The 25,847-nt window shown below is 44.6% G+C and overlaps 1 protein-coding gene across 2 annotated transcripts in view; it reads left to right on the top strand.

Annotated features, from left to right (window-relative positions):
* The window catches only part of RTN1 (reticulon 1), a 121,119-nt gene extending 95,278 nt beyond the window's left edge, over nt 1-25,841 (top strand). The window contains exons 1-7 of one of the 2 annotated variants that reach the window (XM_075753317.1): nt 8,814-9,179; nt 20,506-20,713; nt 21,811-21,949; nt 22,845-22,914; nt 23,297-23,343; nt 23,434-23,492; nt 25,040-25,841. In XM_075753317.1, coding sequence (XP_075609432.1) covers nt 9,086-9,179; nt 20,506-20,713; nt 21,811-21,949; nt 22,845-22,914; nt 23,297-23,343; nt 23,434-23,492; nt 25,040-25,082 — 660 coding nt within the window. In that variant the 5' untranslated portion in view covers nt 8,814-9,085 and the 3' untranslated portion in view covers nt 25,083-25,841. Of the gene's footprint in view, nt 1-8,813; nt 9,180-20,505; nt 20,714-21,810; nt 21,950-22,844; nt 22,915-23,296; nt 23,344-23,433; nt 23,493-25,039 lie in introns of those variants that run through there. The other variant, XM_075753316.1, reaches the window with a different exon arrangement.
* The last annotated feature ends 6 nt before the right edge of the window (nt 25,842-25,847 follow it).

Below are 25,847 nucleotides of genomic sequence, written 5' to 3'. Positions count from 1 at the left end.
GTCCAGTGAACTTTCATGCTGCTTATTAATTGATGAAGATGGCGAAATAGTTCCATTTTACATATATATATATATTCAAATTCACTCTATACCTCCTATTATATATTCATGCTCATCCCAGAGTAGAGGGCTAGGATTCCTTTGCAGAAGCAATCAGGAAAATGTGCCTTACGATGTTTAACAATATCATCAGGGAAATCTGAATTCCTTAGGCCTTTTAGTTTGGTTTTCTAAATGTGAAATAGTTTTGCTGATCTATCTTTAATCCTTTGGCCTTGAGAATGGGAAATGAAATTGTCTTTTCTCAGATACTCGATGTCAGCATCCATATCAGGACTTTCTCATTGTGTGCAGAGAGGGGGAGTGAGGATACACGATATTCAAGTACTCAGAGATGGAATCTGTTTTTCAGAGAGAAACTCATTTCCACAAATTCAGTGGGTTTATCTGCGTTCTGCATTTTTTTCTTCTCTTTTTCTTCTTTTTGCATCTGTATGCATAAGATACCTAGTTTTAGGGATGACTGATGTTAAGTTCCTAATGAGCTGGCTCCAGGGTGTGGATTTGCATTGCATATTTTGCTGATTTGATGCTGGAAGCTTGCTTGACCTTGCTTATGGTATCTTCCATAAGATATATACATATGATCCTTCCTTTCCTCTTCCCTCTGCCCCATGTGAGGGGATGTGCTGTGGCAGGGCCAGCCCCCCTAGTACTTAAACCATTACTGCTTTTCTGTGTAGCTCTTCTTCCAGCCAATGTCCTAAAATGCCCCACAAAACCATTTTCCCTGATCATTTCCCCAGCAAACACAACTCTGACCACTTTCCAGGCAACACTTCTGGCACATCATTTCCTGATCTAATTTTTATAATTACCCTAGAGGCCCATAATAACATTCAAAAAATCAGAGTGCTGCTTCACTGTCCAAAGCATTTCTCTAGCCAGTGTTCATATTGGCTCTCACCAGAGCCCCACTCATATTCTCTCTCTGCTTTCCATTCCTGTCTTACAGACCAGTATTTTATGTCCTTCATTTCTCCTTTTGTTGGGTTTTTTTTTTTTTTTTTCCCCCCTTGGACAGTACTAACACACTCCTCGTTCATCTGCCCTTCGTGCCACGCAGCACTGTTAGTGTTGCTGCAATAAGGAGCCACACTCTCTGTCTCCTCCATCACATTTGCAAGCGCTGTAGGATGCATTTGCTCAGGGCAGGAGCAGCTGCTTTCTAACCTCCTCCCCCTGACCTGTCCCTCCTTCCTCTGCAACCTCAGCCAAGGTTTCTTCCGTATTAGCAGCTGACTTCCCAGATCAAGAATGATGTAGAGCTGTAGCTCAGCGAGCATCATCCCTCCCTTTGCAGAGAGCATTTTGGTACCCAGTTGTCTCGCATCCATGGAGCAGGCGGTTGTGGCTATTGCATCCAGCAGTGTATTAGTGATCTGTTGCTGTTTTCCAGGGAAAGATGGGGTTGCCATGGCAATTGTGTGTTGGTCGAGCTGCTGTGTGCATGGCCACAGCATCTGCACACCTCTGCCACTAATGCATTTATTCTCCCAGCCTCTCCATGCAGTGGGGGCAGTGGTGGGGGATGCAACGATGTCCATGCTGAGATGCTCAAAGTAGCTTTCCAGCATGGTGCAGAGGGGTGAGCAGCTCAGGGACTGCTCAGTGACTCTCTTCCCCAAAGAAAATTACTTTTGTTTGAATTGGGGCTAGGGAAAGGGGCCTGGTCTGCAGTGAGTCACTCTGCACCCTCTCCCACCCACCTGGTTTGGACTGGCAGGAGAAGCGCTGGGTACAAGGAGCAGAGGAGACGGCAGAAATGCTGCAAACCAGAGTCCATTTGCAAGCACCCCTGACTGCCTGTGAGAATCCCAGCCTGAATCAGAGGCTTGTGACACTGCTGCAAAAGAAGCCTTGGTCTCCTGAGTCTCTGCCCGCAGGCTGTCGGTTTAATTTGCCGTCGCGTTTGCACAATTTGCAGTTGCATTTTGCACTTGAACAGAGTGTCCCAGACCCTGAATCGGCATGTGGAGCTTCAAAACTTGGGCCTGATCCCAGTAGGGCAGGAGCTGAAGGCAGCCCCTGTAAGCTGGAAGCAGGGCTCCAGACATTTTTGTAGGCACATCTTTCCTGGGGGCTGCACCGGAGCCGCCTCAGCCCAGGACCTGGATGTGTGGAGGAGCAAAGGACAACACTTGACAGGGCAGGATGTGGCTAGTGCTGCTGTGTGGCAGAGCTGGGTTGGTGTGGCCCTTTGCCTGGGATTGCAGCAGGGCTGCTGTCTGTGCACCACCACGCCGCGTGCCTGCGTGCTTGTACCTGTCCGGTCCGTTATTTCTGCCTCTCACTGCCTTGTCCTCCCAGCAAAGCCACTCAGAGGGGCTGTGCCTGCCAGCATCATGGGGTGAGAGCCAGTGAGATGAGTTGCTCCAGGGCCACCTCCTCTGCCCCCAGCACAGGACCTTGCCCAGGCAGGGACAGGGGTCCTGGTGGTCACCCATGGGGTGAAGCCCAGGCCTCATTTCCCCAGCTCAGGCACTGGCTGCCAGACCTTGCTTCGAGAGTTTGCTAAAAGTGTGTCTTCTTCATCTCTTCTCGGCATGCTTGGCCAAAGAAGAGGCTCCCCTGTCTCCCAACATCCTTGCCCAGCACCAGGCAGGATTTCACTATTTCCAAGAGCAATGCAATCCCAATTCATCTTTATGATCTTGCTTGATCTTCACTGGTCTAAGAATGACAGCTAGTAACACCTGCCTGCAACTTGCATTGCAAAAATGCGTGAGGCTCCTTTGTTAGAGCAGCAGATGTGCTGGGTGCTGCAGAAACAAAGCTTAAAAAGCAGATGATGCCCCAAATTTAAGTAGACCAAGCAGACCCAGAGACCTAAGAGAGATGATTCCCAAGGTCATGTAGGAAGCCTGTGGCAGACACAGGGACTGAACATAGATCTCCTGAGGCCCAGCCATGCTGTGGTCTCTGGACTGTCTTCTCTTTTGTCTTCCAGTCCATTAGGAAGATCAGTTAATGAAATGGAATTAATAATGCCAGCTGCAGCACCAGCAACGCTGTAAGGGAGACAAATTTAGCAGCATAGTCTTAAAAGCAGCAGGATTGAAAATGGGGGTAGGCTGCAAGTGCCGTAAGAGCCTGCTCTAATGGGGGAACGCAGTAGGTCAGCCAGAGTTTTAGGGTCTCATCAGTTTTACTGATCAAATCTTAAAGGAGAAATGAAGATGTACCAACTTCCTCCCCAAAGGAGAGAAACACCCGATTTTAAGGTTCCCAGCAATTGCAAAAAGTAGTCCCACTGGAAAGAATCAAAAGACTTTTCTAGGTCAGTGGCAGGAATAGAGCCTTCATTTCTATGATCCTCATGGTTCAAAAATAACATTAAAGAACTAAGAGAAATTAGCCACTGCTGAAAAGCCAGGAGTAAATCAAAACTGATTCTTATGTGTTAGACGTGCTGTTTCCTGCAGTTGTCAGTGAGCTGAAACATCACTGCAGAAGTGCCAGCCATCTCTGGGATGGCCGGTGAAGAGGATCTGTGCCAGTTTCTCTGAGGGACTGCACATCAGCGGTTCAAAAACTGAAACAGAAAATTGTATTTTAACAATAGTCCCAAATCTAAGGACTTCCCCCCAAATGGCTCATTTACTAGGATTCAAACAAAGGCCACCTCATGCCCGGGGAGGAAAAGAAGTGCAAAGTGCGTCTCACCTGATTCTTTCACACACTCATTTGACTCATGTCACATGGCTGTGGCCGAAGACCTTATGATAATCTCAGATTTTGAGCAAAAATGGGAATGAAGAACATTTCTGCTGAGCAGAAAGTGAAACAGAGGCAGCAGAACAGCAGCTTAGCAACATATCTCAAAACACACTTCTTGTCCCTGCGAACAACCCCAATATTTTGACTGATCATTTAAAAAACCCTCATAAACCCAGGCATCTCAAGACTTCTAAAAGAAATTTCAGAGAAGCTGGAACATTATGTGACATGCTGGGACATGGGGGTTTCTTTTGTTATGAGTATTTGGCTCCACATTGTCTTTTTTACCAGCTTATTGATTCCCTTTGTGGTCTAAAGACCTGAGGAAAAAAGTAATTAATCTCCTAAACAAAAGACCATGGGCCTAGGAAAAAAGACAGCAAGGACAGAGCTGTCTGTGTACCACCTAGACTGTGAATACTGATGGACCTGAAATAGCCGTCAGTGTCTTCCAGCTCCTGGCCTTTTCACCTGAGCTACCTCTGAGCAATTTTGCAGCCCAGAAAACGTGTTGTGCAAGAATGAGTGCAAGACAGTGGGAAGGATGAGAGGAGAGCCAGGATCTGGCCCATCCCTCTGCTATTGACAGCCTCCTCACGAAAATGTAATTGCTGGCTGCCCTTGGCTTGGAGTACTCAGGCAAAAATTCCCGGTTGCTCTTTAGAGCTTCAAGACATATTAATGCAACTTTTAAAATAGCATCTCCTCTATTTTTGTTGCTAATGCTAAGAGTAAATTAACTTAGAAGAAAAACCCAATCATCTCCCTTAATGCTATTGTTCTCCTAAATGTCAGGATCTTACAGCACCACGTTGCAGATCTGGCGCTGCCCTCAATGTGTCCCATGAACCGTTGACGTGGAGTGATGCAGAGCTCTGTTCTGAAAAAGATAATCAGTCCAAAGTGTCTTCAAAGTCACTGCACTTAGAGCAGAACTGGCAATAGTTTCAGCTCTATCTTTGAATTTGTTATCATTAAGTGTTCTTTGAAACCAATGCTGATTTCCACCCTGCCCTCCAGCAGGATTGTTAAGGGACAGCCCTGAAGTTTAGGGCCATACGTGATCCTTCCCGTGGTAGAACAGTGGGTACTTCTGAGCTCTTATGGACTGTTATGCCAATTCAAGTATCTTTACCTAAAAAGCCTTACATGTTGCTAACTCTGCCTTCATCAGAGCTCATCAGTGGTGCACAGGCAGGCTGGTTCACCGTGGAAGTGGGAGGACCTTTGGAGGGAAGCAAGGTGGGGCTGGAGAGCTAGTACTGACACGGGGCTTGCAGTGTCCCTGTAAGCAGCACAACCCTGGTGGCCCACACACCAGGGCAGGGTGCCTGTGTCCTTTGCTGAGCTGCGGTCCACACCTCATCCAGGAATCCCTGGATGTAAAGAAAGGAGGCAGACAGCAGTACCCTACTCACTTGTTAACTCGGCCGGAGGTTTCCCTCAATGGGAGGTTAGGATGGGCTGAAAGCAGCCAGGTGACTTTATTTTACTGAGTCCTTACCTCACACATCCTACATACATGGGTCATTATCTCCAGCAGAGCTACTTAACAGGCAAATACTGATGAGCCCACTTGGCTTGTGGCTATGCCATCAACATTGAGCTTTAGGTGGCCTCAGTAAAACATCTTAAGATCTATAATAATTTTGGTAACATCCTGCAGCAGAAGGAGGCTTCCCATGGGCAGTGCTCTAAAGGGAAGGGGAGCAAATTTCACTTACTGCTTTTCATCCTGCTTCCAGTCATCATCACAGGAAAACTCTCCTCCAACACTGCAGTATCCTATGGCTGATGCCAAGATCTCTGACCTGTGCATATCTCACCCTTGTAAGATCCAGGCAGCTTATTTGTGCCTTCCAGTCTGCTCAGTAAATGTTTACTTGGTGGTCTTGGTTTAGTTCTGCTGCAAAGAGGTAGTCCTCACCCTCAATCTATTGATGGCCAACTGCTTAGTCTTAATTCTGGCTCACTACTTACTGAATGCATAATTTCAATTCTCATTGTAGAAATGCATTTTTTATTAATTGCTATTTTAGTCTTGTGCTAGTGCTAGTTGGGATTTTGTTAAACTTTTTGTGCAAGTCTTATGTAGACACACGGACAGCGTTAATGCCAGGTGCTGCCTCTGTCCCTCACCTGAGTCTGCTCCTAAGGTGAGTACACACTGCAAGACTTTCTTAGCCCATTTGCATTATCTAAGTATGTTCATCTCACAGTTCCAGTTCCATTCTGTTTCTGACACAAATGCATTGTTCTTGTTACTGGTGGTAATGTGATGGGTTCTGGTGCCCATGAATTAAAATAGCTCTGGAAGTAGCGTGGGACAGTCCAATCATATGGGCCAGGTCTGAAGAGACATTTTTCCAAAGGGAAGTAAGAATTTAAGCAGGAAAACTGATGGTATGGTTCATATTGGTAGCCTGGGGAAGGAGGTGGAGACCTGAAGTCTGGGGCAAGAAAAATCCCTACCAACAATGAAGGAAAGGAGAAATCATCACTGTTTCATACAACACTGGGATGTTAAATGTACATGGACACTCTTCTGTCCAGAGGGAATTTGTTTTTTATAACTGACTGAGAAATGTGGGTTACAGTGAGACTGAGCAGAGATTTTGTGTCTTCTCACTGCTGTGTGGTATTGGGCACTGGTGGTATGTGCCCAATAGCCATGAGTTTCACAGATGCACTAGGTTTGAGGTCTCTTTGGCTTTTTTTCAGGGACTCCAGGATTTAGGAGTTGTGTGTGAATGATGGCTCTGTTTAATATACGCTGCTTGTAAATACATCATGTTATAGATTGGTGCTGGGAACCCCATCACAGAGCTGCAAACTGTGTGCAGGGCAAAACGTATCAATACGGATATTTTCTGTTCTTGTAAAGGGTCTGTCGTGGTTTTACCCCAGCTGGCAGCTGAGCATCACGCAGCCACTCGTTCACTTCCCTCCCCCCCCCCCCCACAGTGGGATGGGAAGGAAAAGACAAGACCTGGTGGGTTGGTATAAGGACAGTTTACTAGGATAGCAAAGGGAGAGGGGAAGACAAAACAAAACAAAACAGTACTTAACAGAGTATACGAAACTGGTGATACAGAATGCAGTTTCTCACCTGAGGACCGTACAACTCAGACCGCACGCTCAGACCTGTCCCGAAACCAGACTGTCCCCGAGCCACGCGTCCTGGAGCTGCTACCGCCCCTCCCCGGCTAGCCCCCTTTTATGCTGAGCATGATGTCACATGGTATGGAATATCCCCTTTGGCTAGTTTGGGTCACCTGTACTGTCTATGTCCCCTCCCAACTCCTTGTGGACCCCCAGCCGTCCCGCTGGCAGGGCGGTGCGAGGAGCAGAAAAGTCCTTGGCCCCACGTAAACACTGCTCAACAACAGGTCCATAGAACAAAAACATCTCTATGTTATCAATGCTGTTTTCAGCACAAATCCAAAACATATCCCCACACTAGCTACTATGAAGAAAAATCAATCCTCTCAGCTGAAACCAGAACAGGGTCTAAACCAATCAGTCCATGCTGAGAAATCATCCTTTGCCAACCTATTTCTTCCTATTTTTAACAAAGCCGGGAAGAACATAAAATCAAGACTTGTAACATTGTTTATAGATGGTTTAATCTTACTCTATGCAATGACAATTGAAGCCTGTTCTGCACCAATTAGTTAATTATTTCCCTGTTAGAGGACTAAAGATGCTGGATTGAAGCCTAGAGCAAGTCTTTTGGGGTATTTCAAAGATGGTTTTGAAACATGAACAGTAGCTGTTGGCCTCTGTAATCCCAGCAGAGTTTCCTAGGTAAAGGTTAAGATCACACTGTGCTGAATCTCTCCTTAAATTTTGGCTTTCTTCTATGAGATGAGTTACCTGAGGGAAGGATAGGTGACCTACTGCTGCAGGTTGGAGGAGATCTCTGTTAACTCAGGCATTAAAGACTGTTTGTTTTTGGAGCCAAAAGAGCAGAGAAGTTGTATACGTGACCCATATGTCTGTTTCCATATAAAAAAGCTAAACTCAGTATAACATGGCTAAAGTAAAGTTATTTCATAAACTAGCAGGATCTAAAAGATTAAATACAGCCTCAGAGCTGAGAGGTCCCCCCAGCTGGGATCGTTCTGCCAACAATGACTGGACCAAGTCTGATATGCTGTATCTCAGGTCACTCTTCAGTGAAATGGGGTGACTTTTGGGGGAGTTTCTTTGTCATTAATAACCACCCCAAAATCTGAAAAGCCAAACAGGTTGGATGGATGTAAAGCATTTTCTTTCCCAGTATTTGCCAAGAACAGCCATTGCTTAGTTATGATATCTCTGCGAGGCTACTTACAGTGGTTTATTGATGGGGAAACTGAGGCAGAGGCAGTATCTTACTGGGGGAGGAGTGTTGGGGTTGGTGTTAAAATTCAGCCATTAGTGGGCTCAGAGTACAGGAAGCCCATACTTTTTCACAAATTGTCCTGTTAACCTGCACTCTTACTCCTCAAATCCTGGTTCATGCAGCATTTTGAGCAGCGAGAGGAGGCAGCGCTCAAACCTCGCACACCGTAACCTGGGTGCAGCTTGCGGTGCTCGGCATCCTGGTGTAGCAGGGCTTGGTGCGAGGGGCTGGGGGGTGCTGTGTGGGTCACCCCGTGCCTGTGGGTGCTCATGCCTGCAGGGGGAGGAGGATGATCCCTGGTGGTGTGGGTACTCTGCTATTTTCTTCTGTTTCTGGAGTAGTTTTGAAAAAAATAGCAAAATGAGGGTTGCTCTGTTGGGGTTGGATCCTGACCTTGGTTTTCTCCTGTCTACTCCCCGAGCTCACCCAGCTGGGCAGAGGAGAGGGGGGCATCAAAACCTGGAGGGGTTGGGCGAAATTTGGCCCTCACCGAAAAATGAAAACACCAGATTTCATCACTCTCAAGAAATTTCTGGAACATGAATAGTCACAACCATACAGCCACATAGGAAACGCTGCTCACCCCCCCATTCCCCCCTCCACCCACATCCAATTTGTTTTTATTTCTTTGCCATCAGGTTGCCTTAACCATTTCGATGGCTTAGGAGGCTAAGCCGCCGAGTGCAAGCTTTTGATTTGAAAGGGGACCGCATCCCCTTTTCAAAGGAGCCTGCTCCCTAGGGCAACCACATCACACTGCTGATTTGCTGCAGTGGAGACCGCAGCGCGTACAATATGCCCTCCCCCCTCCGCCTGTGCTGCTTACAGCATCAGTCCGGAGCCGAGCGGGGAGACGGGAGCGATACCCGCTAACCCACCCATGCTCGGGAATGCCTGATTGGTAACGCAGTGCCTCCGATGAAAGGACCGGCAATTCCTCAGCCCTCCGAGATGCAAGCCAGTGCCGATTCCACCAAGATGGACTGTCTTTGGAGCAACTGGAAATGTCAGGGTATTATATCTATTCTAGTGTTGCATGCTAGAAGGACTGCATGTCAGAGGAGGCGAAGGCAGGATCCATCCATTTTTGCATTGTTCACCTGTGGGCCTTTGCATGCTGTTTTATCTCCCTCCCCGTGAAGCTTTTCTTTGGGGGTAATTTAACAAAGAAAGATAAAAAGCCCTTAATTCTGTGCTTTGAATGTATTTCTCCCATCTCCAGCTGTCTCACCCTGAAAGCATCCAGGATACGGGACCTTCCTTCCCACCTTACAGCTCATTCCCAAAGCATCCGCCCTTGCTGTTAGCGGTGTCATTTCTCATCCCTGACTCTCTCCGTCGGGCTGCCGCTGGCATAATTTCATACCTTTCGGGCTTTAGGAAAGCCGGGCGATGGTGAATTTGTGCCTGCTCGGGCTCGTGAGGGTTCAAGGCGGTGGCATTGGGTGCCTCAGTGCCTCCTGCCCACGGACACACCCAATGCGAGGGCTTAGCCTAGCGTCGACACAAAGAAAACGCAGCTTCGGCAAGAAGTGCGATAGCACCGAGGCGGCCGCGGCATTGCCACCCACTTCGTACTTTGCTGTAGGATTGCTTTAAAAAAAAAAAAAATTTTAATCCTTTCGTTGTGCTTTCAAGCATTCCTCCCAGCCGTTCAGGGGAAAAATATTGCTATGATGTTGTCTTGCTGCCGAGTAGGCGAGGGGAACAATAGCATCTCCCTTTTGGGTTTATTTTCAGCTTATTTTGAGCGGGTCGGTGTCTGCGCTGGGTGGGGCTGGCTACCTTCGCAGGCGCCTCGGACAGCTTTTCAGCCATTTTTAGTCGGCTTCACACTTCCCAGCCAGCATCCAGCCTTTGTTTTGATAAAAGACAGTCTCTGTGACGCTGCTCGGTGGACAGATTAGAGGGAGAAAAGCTAGCGGCTGATCCTGCCGGGCAGGCTGCTGTCTGCTTCGGGCAGGCTTTGTTTGAATGTAGTTTTTAATTTTAAGGTGTGTGTTTATGCTGAATAGACAGTACATGATGTTGATGCGCACAACAGGGTCCCTGGGAGAGAGATTACTCTATAGCATCATCTCATTAAAGGGTCCAGGATGCTTGCAGACATAGTTTTATAAACGCAGCTCAATGTAACAGAAGCCAGAAAACCTTCCTAAACTGTTTTTTGGGTAGGGGGAATATCTTTCAGACACTTGTCTCTAGGGATCTTGATATTTTTGCAGTCTTAATTCAGCACCTAATTGTATTTATAGTCTGAGGGGTTTTTTAGGGAAGACAAGTAGCTGGAAAGTAAACAGATGCACCTGTTAAATGCCAACCTCCAGCAGCTCAGGCTTTCCATACCTTAATCAAGGGCTTGGATTTTCTATAGGATTGCATGATTTGTTAAGCTTACATGAGAGAGCCACAACCAAACTTCAGGGTTATTTCATCTCAGCTTTGCAGATAAACTTCCTTGTTAGATGGGGTTTGGGTTTTCTGTTTGTTTTGTTTCCAAAGAGGCTCGATATTTTGCTGATCCTTATAAAAACATTAATTTGCTGAGTCAGATTGCTGAACCACCTGTATTTAGAGGCAAACTAAATATTTTCCCTCTTTATCAGAAAAAATAATATTTTTTCATAAATTAAAAAGAGAGGAATAACAAAGGGCATGCTGCTATTGTTTAATTAATAATTAATAATAATAGTGGGCTCTCTCTCCTTCTGTGCTCTCCTTTTTGAAACTGAGGTAGATTTGCTCAAAATGAAATGACACAATATGTCCCATGCTGATTTGAAAAAAACCCAGATCTGAAAAAAATCAACGCAGCTGAAAAAAACATCACTTGCCTCACTTCCACATCATTTACATATCCTTTTCTTTTTATTGGGTGGTGATTTATGATTCAAAAATGATTCTGCAGAAAACATGAAATAGTCATTAGAATATTATTTCTGTCAGCAAAATTCTTTGATCAGTCCAAGATAAAATAGAAGAAATTTAAAATTCAGAAGAATGAAGACTAAAGACTTGTTCCATTGATTCTTTTAATATCTATTATTCATGTAGTCTCTGTCTCAACCCAGAATATCAGTTTTGTGCAAACCTGGAATTGCATAATTTTGCCAGCTTCATTATCAATGGAATTATGGTTCCTCTCTGAAAACTCTGGAATATGTCTGTGAACATAACAGATGCAGACACAAACCTCAGTAAATACAGTGCACATTTTTACTGAAGTTATGGAGATACAACATCGAGGTTAACGTAGGTTTTAATTAATAAACAGTCAAGCCTGTAACTAGCTATATTGTTGGTTTGCTCCTATAATTGGTGTAAAACTGGGTGTGGATCTTGAGAAGCTTTGCCCCACTAAATCGATGTACTGTTATTTTCCTTGCAGTGAAGCAATCGATGCTGCTGCATACATTTAGAAATATTGCAATGTGTTTTACCTATCTGTTCTGCAGGTACAGCATGATTATGTCAATGGTAGATCATGATACAGCCCCTCGGGGGAGCGGGAGAGTAATTTGCCCCTGCCGTGCATATGCTTCATTCAAAATATTATCATAGGCAGCTTTGGGGAATTGCAGTCGGCTTCCACACCCAAGTCATCTTTCGCACTGGAAGGTGATGCATTTGAAGTAGGCTGGGATGGAGCCATGCATAATGCATGAGTGTGCGGAGAAATGTCTCCGACTGGGCACGCTGGATGATGTGGGCCTTCATGTAATAACATATAGCCAGTGCCAGCCGCGTGACGCATCACAGTGCGCAGCTCCCAGAGGGGAGGTGCTGGATGAGGTGTGCCTCCAGGTTCAGGTGGTGGAGCAGGTCTCTGCGCCTTCCCCAGGGACCCGGCCCAGCTCGGCAGGACTGGTACCTATGCCTTGCTAGGGAGATTTCTTTGGATTAGGAAGGGCTTTGCGCCCCAGCTTGGTACTGACATATTTTATGTCAGTACACTGGTCCCTGTGAGTATTCCCTCTTCCATTATTTCTTCTACATGCCAGCTCTTGGATGGTCATAAGTCACACTTGTTCCTGAAGCTTCAACCTCCCACAAGATTTATTAAAAAAGAAAATCTGAAAGATCCAGAGAAAAAGGCCCGTGAACTGTTCATAGAAATTGTCCTAAATGTTATCCACCTTATAACTTAATATGGAAAATGACTGCAGACTTCATCAAATCCATCTAGCTGACATAACTCCACTGGGACTGAAGATATTGAGTAGCATTTTCTTGGCAGCTGTTTCCAGAGAACGAGCTTCCTTGCTTAATTGATATATCAATTGGTTTCCAAAGTGTGCTGAGAAGCTAAACCAACTATTCATGGCAACGTTCCTCACTTTAAGACCGATAAAAAGTTCAATGGCAATAATATGGATGCATGCTATTAACCTATAATCTTATTGACAGTGAAGTCTGTCTAATTACAGCTATTATCATGAGAATATAACTTCAGCCAGTCAGTACCTTCAGGCCTTTCCTGAAAGTATTGTGGGCTGAACTCTCAGCTGGGAGAGAGTTGTCCACTTGTCTTGTTCAAATGAGCTTGCTCTTTTTTCAGCAGCTAAAGATCTGTCCCAGTAGTTGGTTCTTATGTTGGACCTTGGTAGAGCTAAAATCTTGGAACCATGTCATCATCTGATGTAACCAGTTTACCTAATAGTTTCACAAAACTACACTAACTTATGAGGAGTTGACTTCCTAATTTAACAGTTGATTTCCTGTGAAATTTGAATGAAATTTGTCAAGACTTTTTTTCCCACGTTCAGATTTGCTTTCATTTTTTTGTTGCTGCTGCAGAAATTGCATCAATCCTTCACACTACATTCCTGTTGATGGCAATACAACTGCAAGATCAAGAGCTTAGAGGTCAAACTCTCTTAGACGAGCTTCACACTGACTGCTAACCATCCCAACAAACACCTTGACTTAGATGGTATCAAAAAAATCAGTGAGATTTCAATAGCTCTGCCAAAATGTGTTCTGCACACCTGCTGTGCCATGTCTGAATGTAGGTTTGTTTTGTTTTCTTTTAAGAATAGATGGACAATATTCTTTCATTGCCAGAACAAGGAGAAAATTCCCCAAGAGTGAGGGTATTTTAAGGTATTCCCTGAGGAGTAATTTAAACTCTAGCAAGAGGGTGATGACGAGGCAATAGCTGAAGGCAACACTGGAGGGCTGCTTTTGCTTTCATTAGGTCTCTGGGAAGTGAGTTTCAGTGAGGCTTTTTTTGGTATCAGAAGGGAAGATCTCTCCACATCATATTTAATTCTCACAACATAGGTCTGAGCCATTCATTCTGAAAAGCTGCAGATTTTCAAATGTTTGGGTAGAGTTAGGAAGGGTCTATCTAGGTCTATTATTTTGGTCCAGGAGTGTCTCGGGAATATCTTAACATTTCCATAGCATTATGTGCATTCAGGGACTCTGCTTGATCTCCTTCATTTCTGCTCACTTAAGGTGAGAGAAACAACATCCTCCACAGAAATTGTCCAAGGCAGGTAGTGATATGGTTTGATGAGCAGGAGGTGTGTGGAGGCTTTCTCCTGCTGGTATTTTAAATCCTGGTCTTAAAGCATCTCTCATGTGAAAATGGTAATAACAACATCAAAATAATAATGTTAATGTTAATGTTAATGATAATAATAATACAATAGACTTGTATTAATGATTAAGACTTGTGTTAATGATAATAATAATACAATAGACTTGTAGGATGGTTGTAGGGCTGATTTTTTTATTGCTAATCCTCTTCTGTCTACCCAAGTGCACTCTCATGCCTCACATAAGGTAATGAGTCAATACTGGTTTGCTCGCACCTTGATCTTGCAGATGGAGTATAACATGGAGGGCATCCTATATCAAGATTTTCCTTTTCCCTGGTCCTATTCCTGTTCTCCTCAGAGTTTGGGGACCAAGAAGGTCTGGACTTTCAAGTTGAGTCTTGGGGCAGGTGGATGATAAAGATATAAAGCTGAACTGAGGACAGGAAGTTAATGAATAAAGTGTGTACAAGAGGTAGAAGTATGGAGAAATTCTTCAAGGCTGGAGGTAAAAGATAAGGAGAGATGCCTTCTGTCTTGGCTCTGCTGTTGATCACAGCAGTCTCCTGAAGGCATCAGACTGCTCATTAAATGCTGTATCCATCTGTATTGCATTTGAATCAGATCTGTTGCGGGGAGGGGAGCAATGACCATATTGGATCCCTTACTGGAGAGAAGAGGGAAAGCCTGGTCCTGCAGCCTGTGGTTAAAGCAGCAAACTGGAATTGCTTTGAGCGTGAGCAGTATTAACTTCTATTCAAAGACTTACAGCTTTGTTGCATTTGTTGTCAAATATTGTTGCGACAATGCTATAAACAAGATTGCCTTTCTTAAATTATGTTTCCTGATCTTTTCCCTTCCAGTAGGTCGGAGAAATTACTTATGAAGTCATTATGAAGTCATGATATTACACTGTGTACAGAATTAAAGGGTGTGTGTAGACAGGTTTTTCTCACTTCTCATTAATACTAATATTACATAGGGAATGAAGCTGTACAACCCATTGATTTTACCACCTAAGGAGGCCCAGTGGGACTGCCATTGTGGGGAGGGCAGCTCGATCACATCTAAGGGTGTTACTAGTACACTGAAGAGAATATAACCTTTTACTCAATCATCAAGGCCCATGGGCCTCATTTGAAGGCTGGATCCAAGGGGTTTGCACATATTTATTATACTAACTCCAATGTAAATGCTGCTTGATGCATGTTCATTTTTCATACACTTGTTGCAATAGAGGAAAAACTTGCTAAGTCAGAAGGGGAGAACAGAGGTTTTCAGAGGAAGGGAGGGAAAAGCTGTGGGAGATGTGAATTGTCCATTCTGTGCTCAGTTGATCTTCATTAATTTTCATCTTAAAATGCTTTCTTTGAGACATGGAATGGAAAGATCCCTGTTTCTCTTACAAAAGATTTTTCAAAAACATAACCATGCAGGAGTCTGAAGGTGTGAGGACGTTTTAGCTACAAGTTGGTTTGGATCCTCTATTCTCCCTCTGGGATCTCCACTCAGGAGCCTTGGGCTGCAGCAGCCCCACACCACGGTGCTTCTGGGGACCGTGTAAACCACCAAAGCCCAATCCTCATGTTTCAGCCAGGTCCTGAGGAGAATGGATTCAGGAGCATCACTATTTAGTCTCAAGTTGTTCGCCCCTTGCCTCCAGCACTGCCCCTTCCAGCAGCCAGGTCTGTCTTCTGGCTTTTTTTGATGCCAAATATTGAGGAGCAGAAACATTTTCTGCAGAAAGCCATGAGAGCTGGGAGAGCTTTCAGGCACTGTGCTCAGGAGCATTTCCTTGCTGGCACAAGCATTGCATGCTGCTGCTGTTGCTTATATTTGTGAGGTTACTTTTAGCTTGCCTCGCTAACATGGGTATTTACCAGCTACTCATACTAACAAGTGATTGTTTGTATCATAGAATTTACCTTTGTGCATCATCCGGGGGTTGGCTCCAAATGGAGGACACACTTTAGTTTAATGGTATGAAGTTACACCATAAAGTCTAGCTGAGACACAGATTTGGCACCCTTGAAAACTTTTTCTTTCAACTAGGCGACTACTGAATAACATTTTACAAGTTCTGCTGTCAGTTAAAAAACATGGGCAGGTGATACTTTCAGATAAACCACTCATCAGACAAGCTTCTCCTAGAAAATTCTTCAAAGGCAGTTGCAGTGACCTCCATCACTGCTGTCTTAGAATTGGCTGGCAAGTCCCCCTTAATAAATACAAATACTTTTGAGTCTGAGGCAGTTCTGGCAAAACCCAGAGTCTTTTTATACCTCCACAAATGAGCCAGAGGTCTGATGTGTTGTACTGGAGAGTGCAAAGTGACTGGCGCTGCTTTCCTCCTTCCAGGAGGCTAAAAGGAGATCATGGAAGGCTACAGCTGAACAGCTTCTGCATGTTAATGGGCATGATCAGGATTTTACAGTTGGGATTTTCAAAACAGAAGGAAACCAAACCTCAGTGAAGCCGAGGCTGATTTCAGTGCATGTTTTCCAAACCCTGTTTGCAAATCCTAGCTGCAAACCTTAGGTGGTTTGCAGTTGGTGTTTTGGCTCTCAGAAGTGTGTCTTGCTTGGCCGGGCAGATTGACCCACTGTCCAATTGCATGCACATCACATATCGACAGGCTCATGTGGCACCAGCCTCCTGCTTCATGCATATTCAGCATGCATTGCTCAGAATCATGCCATTGTAGTCAGGTCTGGGCAGTGCTGCGCACACACACGCGCACGCAGACACAATGTCTGCACACACTCAGCGGTTGCAGGACCCTTCACCACACTAGGACCTTTTATTCTTTCCCTAAAGATTGACCAAAGCACTTAATTATTATGTCATTAACTCATGCTGTGAAGGATCCTCTCTCCTTTAATTTATCTGGGGAACGGTATACCTGCGTAAGAGCTGGACTCAAAGCCTGGCTGAGCGTGGGGCCAGCGCGTGCTGGCGAGTGGCTCTGCAGAGGTGTGCGTGCGAAGGTGTGTGCTCCAGCTCAGCTCCTGGCCCTGCCGTCCTCATACTCGCTGTGTCCCCATGTCAGCGTGCAAAGGAAGGGGTGCAGGCAGGAACAGGCAGCTACCCTTCATCAGAGATTCAGGCCACCATTTATATTTTGTGACCTGTTGAAGGGCAGTAAACCTGTGGGGTTAGTGAGTGTTTGAGGGAGTTTTTCGCTGTCTGAATCAGTTTTATATGAATATAGAATGAGATGAAAGTCAAAGCAGACATATAAATGTGGCAGACAACCTCATCTTTCACTTTCATTCCTGTTCAGAATAAAAACTCGAGTGTGGAGAGAGTTGATGCAGCCAGCCCTGGGTTCATATGATGGTGAAGGAGCAGATATCTCATTACTTTGCCCCTTGGTATCTGTTTGCAATGCCAGATGCCGATGTGACAGGTACTTTTGCTCTGGTGTAAATGGTTACAGGAGAAAATGGCACCCCGAGGAAGCCAGGCAAAGGATCCCAGCTAGAGGGTTCTGCATCGGGTGTGCCTCTGTTTGCTTTTAAGGGAGATTTGTTTATGTAAGGAAATGTAGAACAAAAATAATGTAAAAAGCCTTGGAGGTGAATGAAACTGTGACTGAAGGAGCAAATATAGCTCTAATACATAGCTTACATGTTTTCAGCAGCATCTAAATTCCAGGGGAACTGATACATCTCAAATCCCTGAGGCCTGTTGACAAAAAAAGTCCTGTCTCCAGAGAAGCCCATGGACCATGGATGGACCCCACAGATCTCCACTGACTCTCCTTCTCCCCCTTCCCTGCCCAAGGAGCTGTGAGGTTCACCTCCCTTCTGCACTGCCTTTTGCACGGCGGTTTGGGTCACCCCCTTCTCCCTAAGGGAGAGGAGGAGGAATGGCTGGGGGAGCAGCAAATCCTACCCAAACAGCTGGACACAGCAGCAGTGCCACAGCTCCCCGTCCCTGCGAGGGAGAAGGCAGATTTGGTTCCTGCCCTTGAAAATCCTAACTGACCTACTGCAGGCTGTGGGTGGGGGGGTTCTGTTCCCAGGCTGGACCTGGGCACGGGGACAGCCACATAAAAATCATTCAACTTATCTCCCTCCTCTGTGCTGAGATTTTCCACCTAGCAGTTGGCACATATTTTTTCCATGCACATGGGAATATTTGCCTCGGGTCTAAAAGGCACAGGATCCCTCTCTCCCAAGTCTCATTTGGCTGGAGAAAGAGGCCAGCTGCCTTTTCATGTCCTCTCCCGTGCATGCACATATCCCCAGAACTGTGTCATTTGGCCTCTGTCCATCTTTCTCTGAGTGTGGCAAGTCTTTCCTTACCTGATCCAGCTTAGTAAATATCCCAGTCATTTCATGGCAGAAAGGGGCACGTTTCAGGATATACACACTCCTGATCAAGTCTGTTTTGAGTTATTCAGCATCTTCCTTGTGGAGGGGAATGCGAAAATGCAGTTTGGCATCTCTGCATAAGAGTACAGCCCACTTCCAGTCTGCAGGAATATGAGGCAGAAGATCCTAGCAAGAAAGAGAGAGGGCTTAGTTGCTCATTTTGGGTTTATCATCAATTCACCTTAACTCAGGGAACTCTACTGAGGTGGGCTTTTCTATTTTTTGGCTCTGCTCATTTCTTTGCCTGTCTACTGCTTACATCCCAGGTAGTGTTTTTCCCTGGTGTGTGGCCTTTTTCTTTCATCAGCAGATGATGTTCCACGTACAGCATCCTGAGCTAGCTCACCTGTGCTCATTTCATTTAACGTGAAGGTATTGTGTGATAGAAAATTTGAGTATATCAAAAAGTGAAATTTGCATAAATGTCCAATACTGTCCTCTGACAGAGGAATTTTTAAGCACAAAAAATGATGGGGCTGTGAATACTACCTCCTGCCCAAATGCTGGCTGGTGAAAGTACACCAGTTACTGTGCTGTGCTGCAGAATTTTGACCGAAAAAGACTATGAAAAATGGTAAAAACTGCACATTTGTGTTCTGGATGCCATTTTGTAAGGATGATTTGCAAGTCACATACTCCAGCACCTCAACACTGCGAGCAACTGGTGGAGCTCCAGCTGCCTGCATCAACACAGTGGAGTCTGCTGCTAAACTCCCTGACAAAGGTGCATGCTCTAAGTTGTAACTGCATTTTGGAGCATTCCCTAGTCCATGCCCCTGGGTTTCTGCAGGAAGGAGACCGGGGCATGTATCTGGAAAGACTCTGGCCTGGTCCCTAATGTGTCAAATCAGCACCCAGGACCCCAGCGTGTACCGCCAAGATCCCTGTCCCTTGGCTTCCATGCAGTCCATAGCTCTATTCATGCGTGCTCATGACCACAGGTCCAGTGCTGAACACTGACACTTAAAACCATGAAAGACTTATTATATTGTGTATATTGATGGAGAATATAGTAGGATGTGAATGTTGCATGAAGAGAAAAGAGCTCAGTAATACTATAGCAATTTTTGCATTCAAGCCCATCACTTTGAAAAGCAATGCTAATATGTGTAATAGTAATGAGTAATATAGCTCATTGACTCACGGCAAACATGCTTTGATGACTCACGATTTTTGGAGATTAGATGATAAGAAATACGAGGCTGGATTAATTTTGTTTCTTTTCATATTTGTGATTTTTTTTTTTTTTAACAGATTGCATTTTTCCTGAATTTACTCTTTGTTCAGAATGATTTGACAAGTGGCATCTATGAAATCTGTTTGGCTGGTGGTGTGTTCAAGCTGTTCATGAGGACTTGTGCAGTGTGTGAAATTAAAGCTGTTTTGTTTAGATTGTCATGAGCATGTTCTTTGGCTGGATGAAGAGTCCTCTCAGAAACAGATTATCAGTGTAAAGAAATTAAATTCACCTTCGTGAACTGGATAGTCAGCAATCATTTCATAACATTTTGCTTTTATAGTGGCTATTCCTGATGGTAAGATTGTTTGCTGGAGGGGTTGGAATAAACTATACAAATTGGGTGAAAAACACTGTCAAAATTAACTGCTTTATAAATGTAAAAATATATTAGTTGAAAATGGTTTTCTGCACTTGCTTTGTTCTAACTAACACTTTCCATGGATCTAGACAAGGAAAGTTATCTAACAAGCAGAAAGTTTGGCGGTTTTTTTTAATATTTCCGAGATGGTTGGATTTGCAGTAGCAAAAGGGATTTATTCTGTATTTTAAGGTCCCATCTGAAAAATGTTTTCCTACCCATGTAACTATTAGGCAGTGGTAAAACCAGGAGTCTTTTCCTTTCTCAAGACTTAGCAAATAACAAAATCATATTGTCAAAACTTTGAATGGGAAAGTGGTTTATTGTGGCCAACTACAAACTTTCTCATTCATTTATCAACAACCAAAACTTGAAAATGCTTTGATCAAGCATTTGGCATTTGGACTTTAACCCGGGGTGGGGGGGGGGAATCTAGTTTCCAGACTAGCTAAATGCAAGTTAGGGTAAAAACGTCCATATAACCCTAGCAACAACACAAACCCCAGCTTGCATTTCCCTTGCTGCTACAAGAGACCCACCATGCTGCGGTTGGAGATATTCATCCATCTTATCTAACCCAGACACAGACGCATGAAATACAAGGATTTCAAGTAGGTCATCAGTTGTCATTTCCTCAGCAAGTTGCTGAAGTCACTTCACTGCTTCTGTTGAGGAGTTCCCGTTAATGCTGATGTGAGCAGGGGTATCACTCCTCCCTTTTCCCTCCTGCAGGTACTCCAAGCATTGCAGTGGCCATGGTGGCCATCCTCGATGCCCTTCCAGCTCGTGCCTTTAACATGTTGATCTTCTCTCCCCAGCTATCGACCTCTTGTACTGGCGTGACATCAAGCAGACAGGGATCATGTTCGGCAGCCTCCTGTTGCTGCTCTTCTCCCTGACCCAGTTCAGCGTCGTCAGTGTCGTGGCCTACCTGGCCCTCGCCGGCCTCTCGGCCACCATTAGCTTCAGAATCTACAAATCCGTCCTACAGGCTGTGCAGAAGACGGACGAGGGCCACCCTTTCAAGTGAGTGCTTTGCAGTCATGGCCAGGGGCCGTTTATTTTGCAAAGGATCCATTCCTAGTGGCAATTCACGTTTCTTTAGCTGCTGCTTTTATACTGGATAAAATTCTTTTCTTGTTCATAACAGGGGAAGTAATTTTTTCTGTTGTCCAGTGTCTCAAGAGCTGTTAGGCTGTATTGAAAAAAACACAAAAAAACCCACAAAAGCCCTCGTCCTCTGAGACATGAGAATTTTTTTCCTGAAATTCTAAAGATCTAGAAAATTTTAAGCAAACAGAGAAAAAGAGTTTCATTGGAGCTAATGATAATACAGTATCTCTGCAAGCAGGAAGATCATTGTTTCTGAGCACACTCTATTTGGCGTAGAGGAAAGCTATTCATATCTTTTCTCCAGCACTGCTTGGCTGTGATGTGGCAATCCATTACCTTAGGTGATGGTACCAGAGCCAATGCCAGTGCCCTCCCTACCCTCTGCAGGGTCTGAGTGGTTTGCTCCAGGGAAACACCAATTCTTTCTCCTCTGCTGTGCCAACAAGTTGGTAAACCAGGTCTTGTTGGGATGCTGCTCCTTCTGTTCCACTTGGGTTGGCTCTGAGATGTGACTCATGACATGGGCATAGCTCAGAGAGAGGCGCAGGGCAGGTGTAGGGATGGAGGAGAGAGAAGGGGGTGTCGAAGCTGAAGGTGACACGTGGCCAGACAACAGCTTTGTTCCTCCAGAAGCTGCCAGCTGGAGGAGATGTCCCCTTCTGTGGCAGCAGTGTTGCACAGAAATTCGTGGGGAAACCTTTCCAGCTATGATTTGCATCCCCCTTCAGGTGGAGTAAAGAGAGAAATTCCATCAAAACCAGGCTCTGCGTGGAGAGAGAGCAAGGCTGGAGGCAAACAGCCTCAGTACAGCCCGCAATTGCCCGGGGAGATGGGTCATGCAAGGCGAAGACAGTGTGTGCTGGTGGCTCTGTGCCTGCAGGAAGGGGGACACGTTGCTCCAATGCAAAGAAATGAGGTCTGGGGAGGAGGGAGTGATGGGGCTGACAGGCATGAGTGTGAACGGCAGGTGAACCTCCCTGGGTTTGTAACTGGACCTGTGTTTCTGGCAGAGCCTACTTGGAGATGGAAATGAATCTTTCACAGGACCAGATTCAGAAATACACAGACTGCCTCCAGCTATATGTCAACAGCACAGTTAAAGAGCTGAGGAGACTCTTCCTCGTTCAGGACCTTGTGGATTCTTTAAAAGTAGGATTGCTTTAAATATTTTTAACCCATCTCTAGAGGATCAATCTACATTTCAAAGTACTGCTTCCCATGTTGACAGTGTCTTCACAAAACATATTTTTGTGTAGCTCTAAATATAAAAGTTGCTCTCCTTTTTGATTTCCAAACTGCTTGCTTCTAGCAGTTTAGAGGTTTGCCAATCTACATTTGAATTTATTGATATGTAATATAGGAATTATAAAAGTTGCAGGATGAGCTTAGCTCCACTGCAGTTCTAGAAGCATCTCTGCGTTATGCTTTCTATGGCTTTGCCACAAAATAGTGTGTTCCCCTCTAATGCCTCTGTTAATCTGGATTTCCTCTAATAGTGGCATTTACTGCTATGGAGGAAGGTCTTCTTTCCCCTCCTGCTGAGATAATTATTTATTTTCAGCCTTACACCCAAGTAGGTGTTCTTCAGAGCGAAGGGAAGATCGTTAAGAGAGCAGACATGGGTTAGGCTCCTAATTACTAAAGATTTTTAGAAAAATGTACCCATCTCCTAGCCTCCAGAGTTTTCAGTCACCGGGATTATCACTGTGGGGCTGTGATTAACCTGTGTGCGATGACCCCTGCCATCACCAAAATTGGATGCAGTAATCTGCCTATGCCATGCTCAATGCAGAGTCCTAAATGTATGCAATTAAGCCCTAAATCTACATGAAAGCTCAGCTAAGAGGGTGAGAAGCAGTGAACAGCAGAATGGAGAAAGGGGTTTATACACCCAGAAAAAGTACCTAGTCCCTAATGTGCCTTACTTAACAAGTCCCCTTACACATTAGAAAAGGCTAATGTGCTATTATGTTAGCTAGTTAAGTGAACTAATTTCTTCTTATGCTGACACTGGAGGTGATGTAATGATCCATCTTTAATTTAGTTTGCAGTACTAATGTGGCTGCTGACTTACGTGGGAGCCCTCTTCAATGGCTTGACTCTTCTGATAATGGGTAAAAATCAACATTTCTTTTAAAATCTGCTTTTAACTCCCTCATGATTTCTGCTTAGACAAAACAGCCTATCCTCATTGTGCCTTCCCCACAGTTAAACCATCAACTTTTATTTTCCTTTCCAGTAAATATTCATTATTCCTGTAAATTGTCCCTCCTGCTAGAACTAATTTGTGTTTCATGGTTTTGCAGCTACGAGTCCCAAAGCAAAGGGAAATTCCATATTTGGGAGGTTTGAGCAAAGTTCATTTTTAATACAAAGATCCCTGGTGGATCAGCTGACCAAGTGGCATGATATGCGTTTGTCACTGTTTGAAGTAGGTCTCTTCTCTGGAGAAATCTGATCAGCAGGAATATAACTGTGTGCTCTTTTTCTCCTCAGCTGTGGTGTCTATGTTTACTTTCCCCGTTGTATATGACAAGTACCAGGTAAGTCTGCCTGCACGGTGTGGTTTGGGTGTCTGGGTGGTTCTGCCTTGTCAATGCTTGATTGACTTGGTCTCATTTTGCTCTTTGCAGGCACAGATTGATCAATACTTGGGACTGGTGCGGACCCACATAAACACTGTTGTGGCAAAGTGAGTTCAGCAGCAGACTTGACCAGAAGTCTTGCTGTGAGGTTGCGGTGCACTGGGGGGTGGCTAAAAGCTGGGTGGTCCCGGGGACAACATGCCCTATGGATGATGTTCTCCCCAGCTCCTGGCATGCAGGAGCCTGCAGGTGGGCAGATCCCTGGAGGAACACAGTCCTTCTCAGCTGGGTGTAGACTGAGGCAGAGCTGTGACCCTACATCCTTCCCTCTCCTGCCATTTGGGGGAGCTGTGGACAGAGCAGCCCAACCAGGGACTCATGTCCATACTTTTACATGGCCAAGACAAACAGGAAGGAATGTGTTAACTCTTCTTCCCACTGACTACCCCAAGCCTGGGTTTTTGCATTCAGGGACTTTGTCCTTTAGCATTAATAATATCATTAATGAACAAAGTGGGAATTAGAACACCACTTTCTTACAGAAAGAAAATACCTGGAAGCACCATGATCTTGAGTGTTTCTAACCACCATGGAATGGATGGAAGACCTGGATGAAATTTTTGATGCAGTCTGCTCTAGTTCCTAAAGTGCTGCCTGTATCAAAAGCTTTTGTGGGTTCCCTAAGGGCATGGCAAGGGTCTAAGCATAGTTCTACAAGGTCTAAGCAAGTGTTGAGAACTGATGAAGCAGAATGGCTGGACTGGAAGGTAGATCCATATGTCTCAGCAGTTTGTATCTGTAGCTTTGCAAAAGTTGGCTGAATAACAAGTATCCAATGGAAGGTTACAAAATGGTGAGGTACAGAGAGCAAGCGACCCACAAGGAGCTGCTGAGGAAACTGGGCTTGTTTAGCCTGGCAAGGAGGGAGGTAAGGAGTGATTTCATAGCAGCTTAAAAGTTCTTGATGGGAAGTTACAAGATGATAGAGCCAAACTCTTCTCAGTAGTGGCAGATGTTATAACAAGGAGCAACAACATAAATCTAGCTTAGGAGGTTGATGTTGTACATTAGGAGAACCTTTTTCACTAGGAGAGCAGGACAGCACTGGAGCAGGCTACACAAGGAGGTGCCAGAACCTCCTTCCTTGGAAGCTTTCAAGATGCAGCAAGGCAAAGCTGTGGCCAACCTGATTTAGCATTGGGGATAGTCCTGCCTCACATAGGAAGTTGATTCAAAGACTTCTAGGGATCCTTTCCAGCCAATATTTGTGTGATTCTGCAAAACCCTTAGCCTTGGGCACAACTAAAAGTCTGTACTGAAAAATCTTTGTTTAAATTTCATTCCTGGCTTCCAATAGACAATAGACCAATAAATAACAGACCATGGTAGAATAATGAAGTGGGGGGAATATCACTGAGCATATCCCATGGGTTACGTGAACCATCAAAACTGGGCATTTACAACTAGGGGCCTTCGAGAACACATAGCTGGGCATCACCCCTTTTGCTTATTGGACTCTGGTCCACCTGTTATGACAACACACTGAATGCAAGCTAAAGAGATTACACGTGGATAAGACCCCAAATGGGGATCCACTGGAATGGAATAGCTGTCTGACCATATAATCCTCCTTTTTTTTCTTCTTTATTTCTAGGATTCAAGCTAAAATCCCAGGTGCTAAGAGAAAGGCAGAGTAAAGCAAACTTCAAGAATTCATCAACTACAGTAGTGAATAACAGGGGGAATCTGGAGTGAAACAGCTCTGTTCTTACACTTTACTGCAAATTTATCGTTCTTTTTTTTCTTGACACCATAATCTTAGAAACATAAAACTCGGAAGCAGTGCTTTTCCCCTGCTGCTTCTGCACTTAGAATATTTGCAATCACTTGTGTCAAGCACTAAAGTATAGTAAAGAGAAAAGTGTACTAGATGTGTTTTTTTGTGTTGCTTATAAAGTGCATGATGGTGAGAGCCTAAATAATATTGACCTTTTTTATTTTATTTTTTTAGTGTTTTTCCTTCTTCTATTGGCATTGCTTCTATAACTTTTAATGTTACATGTGGCTAGGGGCTTTCCTGCTTAGCGCACTGACGCAATAGTTAAAATTGCTTCTACGTCACTGGGTTGCTGGTTGGATTCATCTTTATTAACTATATAGAATTGTAGACTGATGTTTTAGTGTTTTCCAGCACAAATAAAATAAACAGTAATCGGTACTTATGGTAATCAGTTTTGTATAACTCAAAAAAATGAAAACAAAACCCAGTACTTTTGTCGTAAGGGATTGACAGGCTGATTTACATGTATGGTAACTGGAAAGTTCCAGCATGTTAAATTTATTACAATTTGTATTACATTCTCTGTAGTTCCTAATGGACTTAATTATGGACTCTGAATATTTGCACTTATGTACTTGATACCGAATGCAGAAATAAATGTTACTAAATGTAAAAAGTTCTC

The sequence above is a fragment of the Balearica regulorum genome, chromosome 5 (assembly GCF_011004875.1).
Source record: "Balearica regulorum gibbericeps isolate bBalReg1 chromosome 5, bBalReg1.pri, whole genome shotgun sequence".
Classification (NCBI taxonomy): Eukaryota; Metazoa; Chordata; class Aves; order Gruiformes; family Gruidae; genus Balearica; species Balearica regulorum.
The sequence above is the reverse complement of the archived record's forward strand: the minus strand, read 5'-3'. Positions and strand labels throughout refer to the sequence as shown.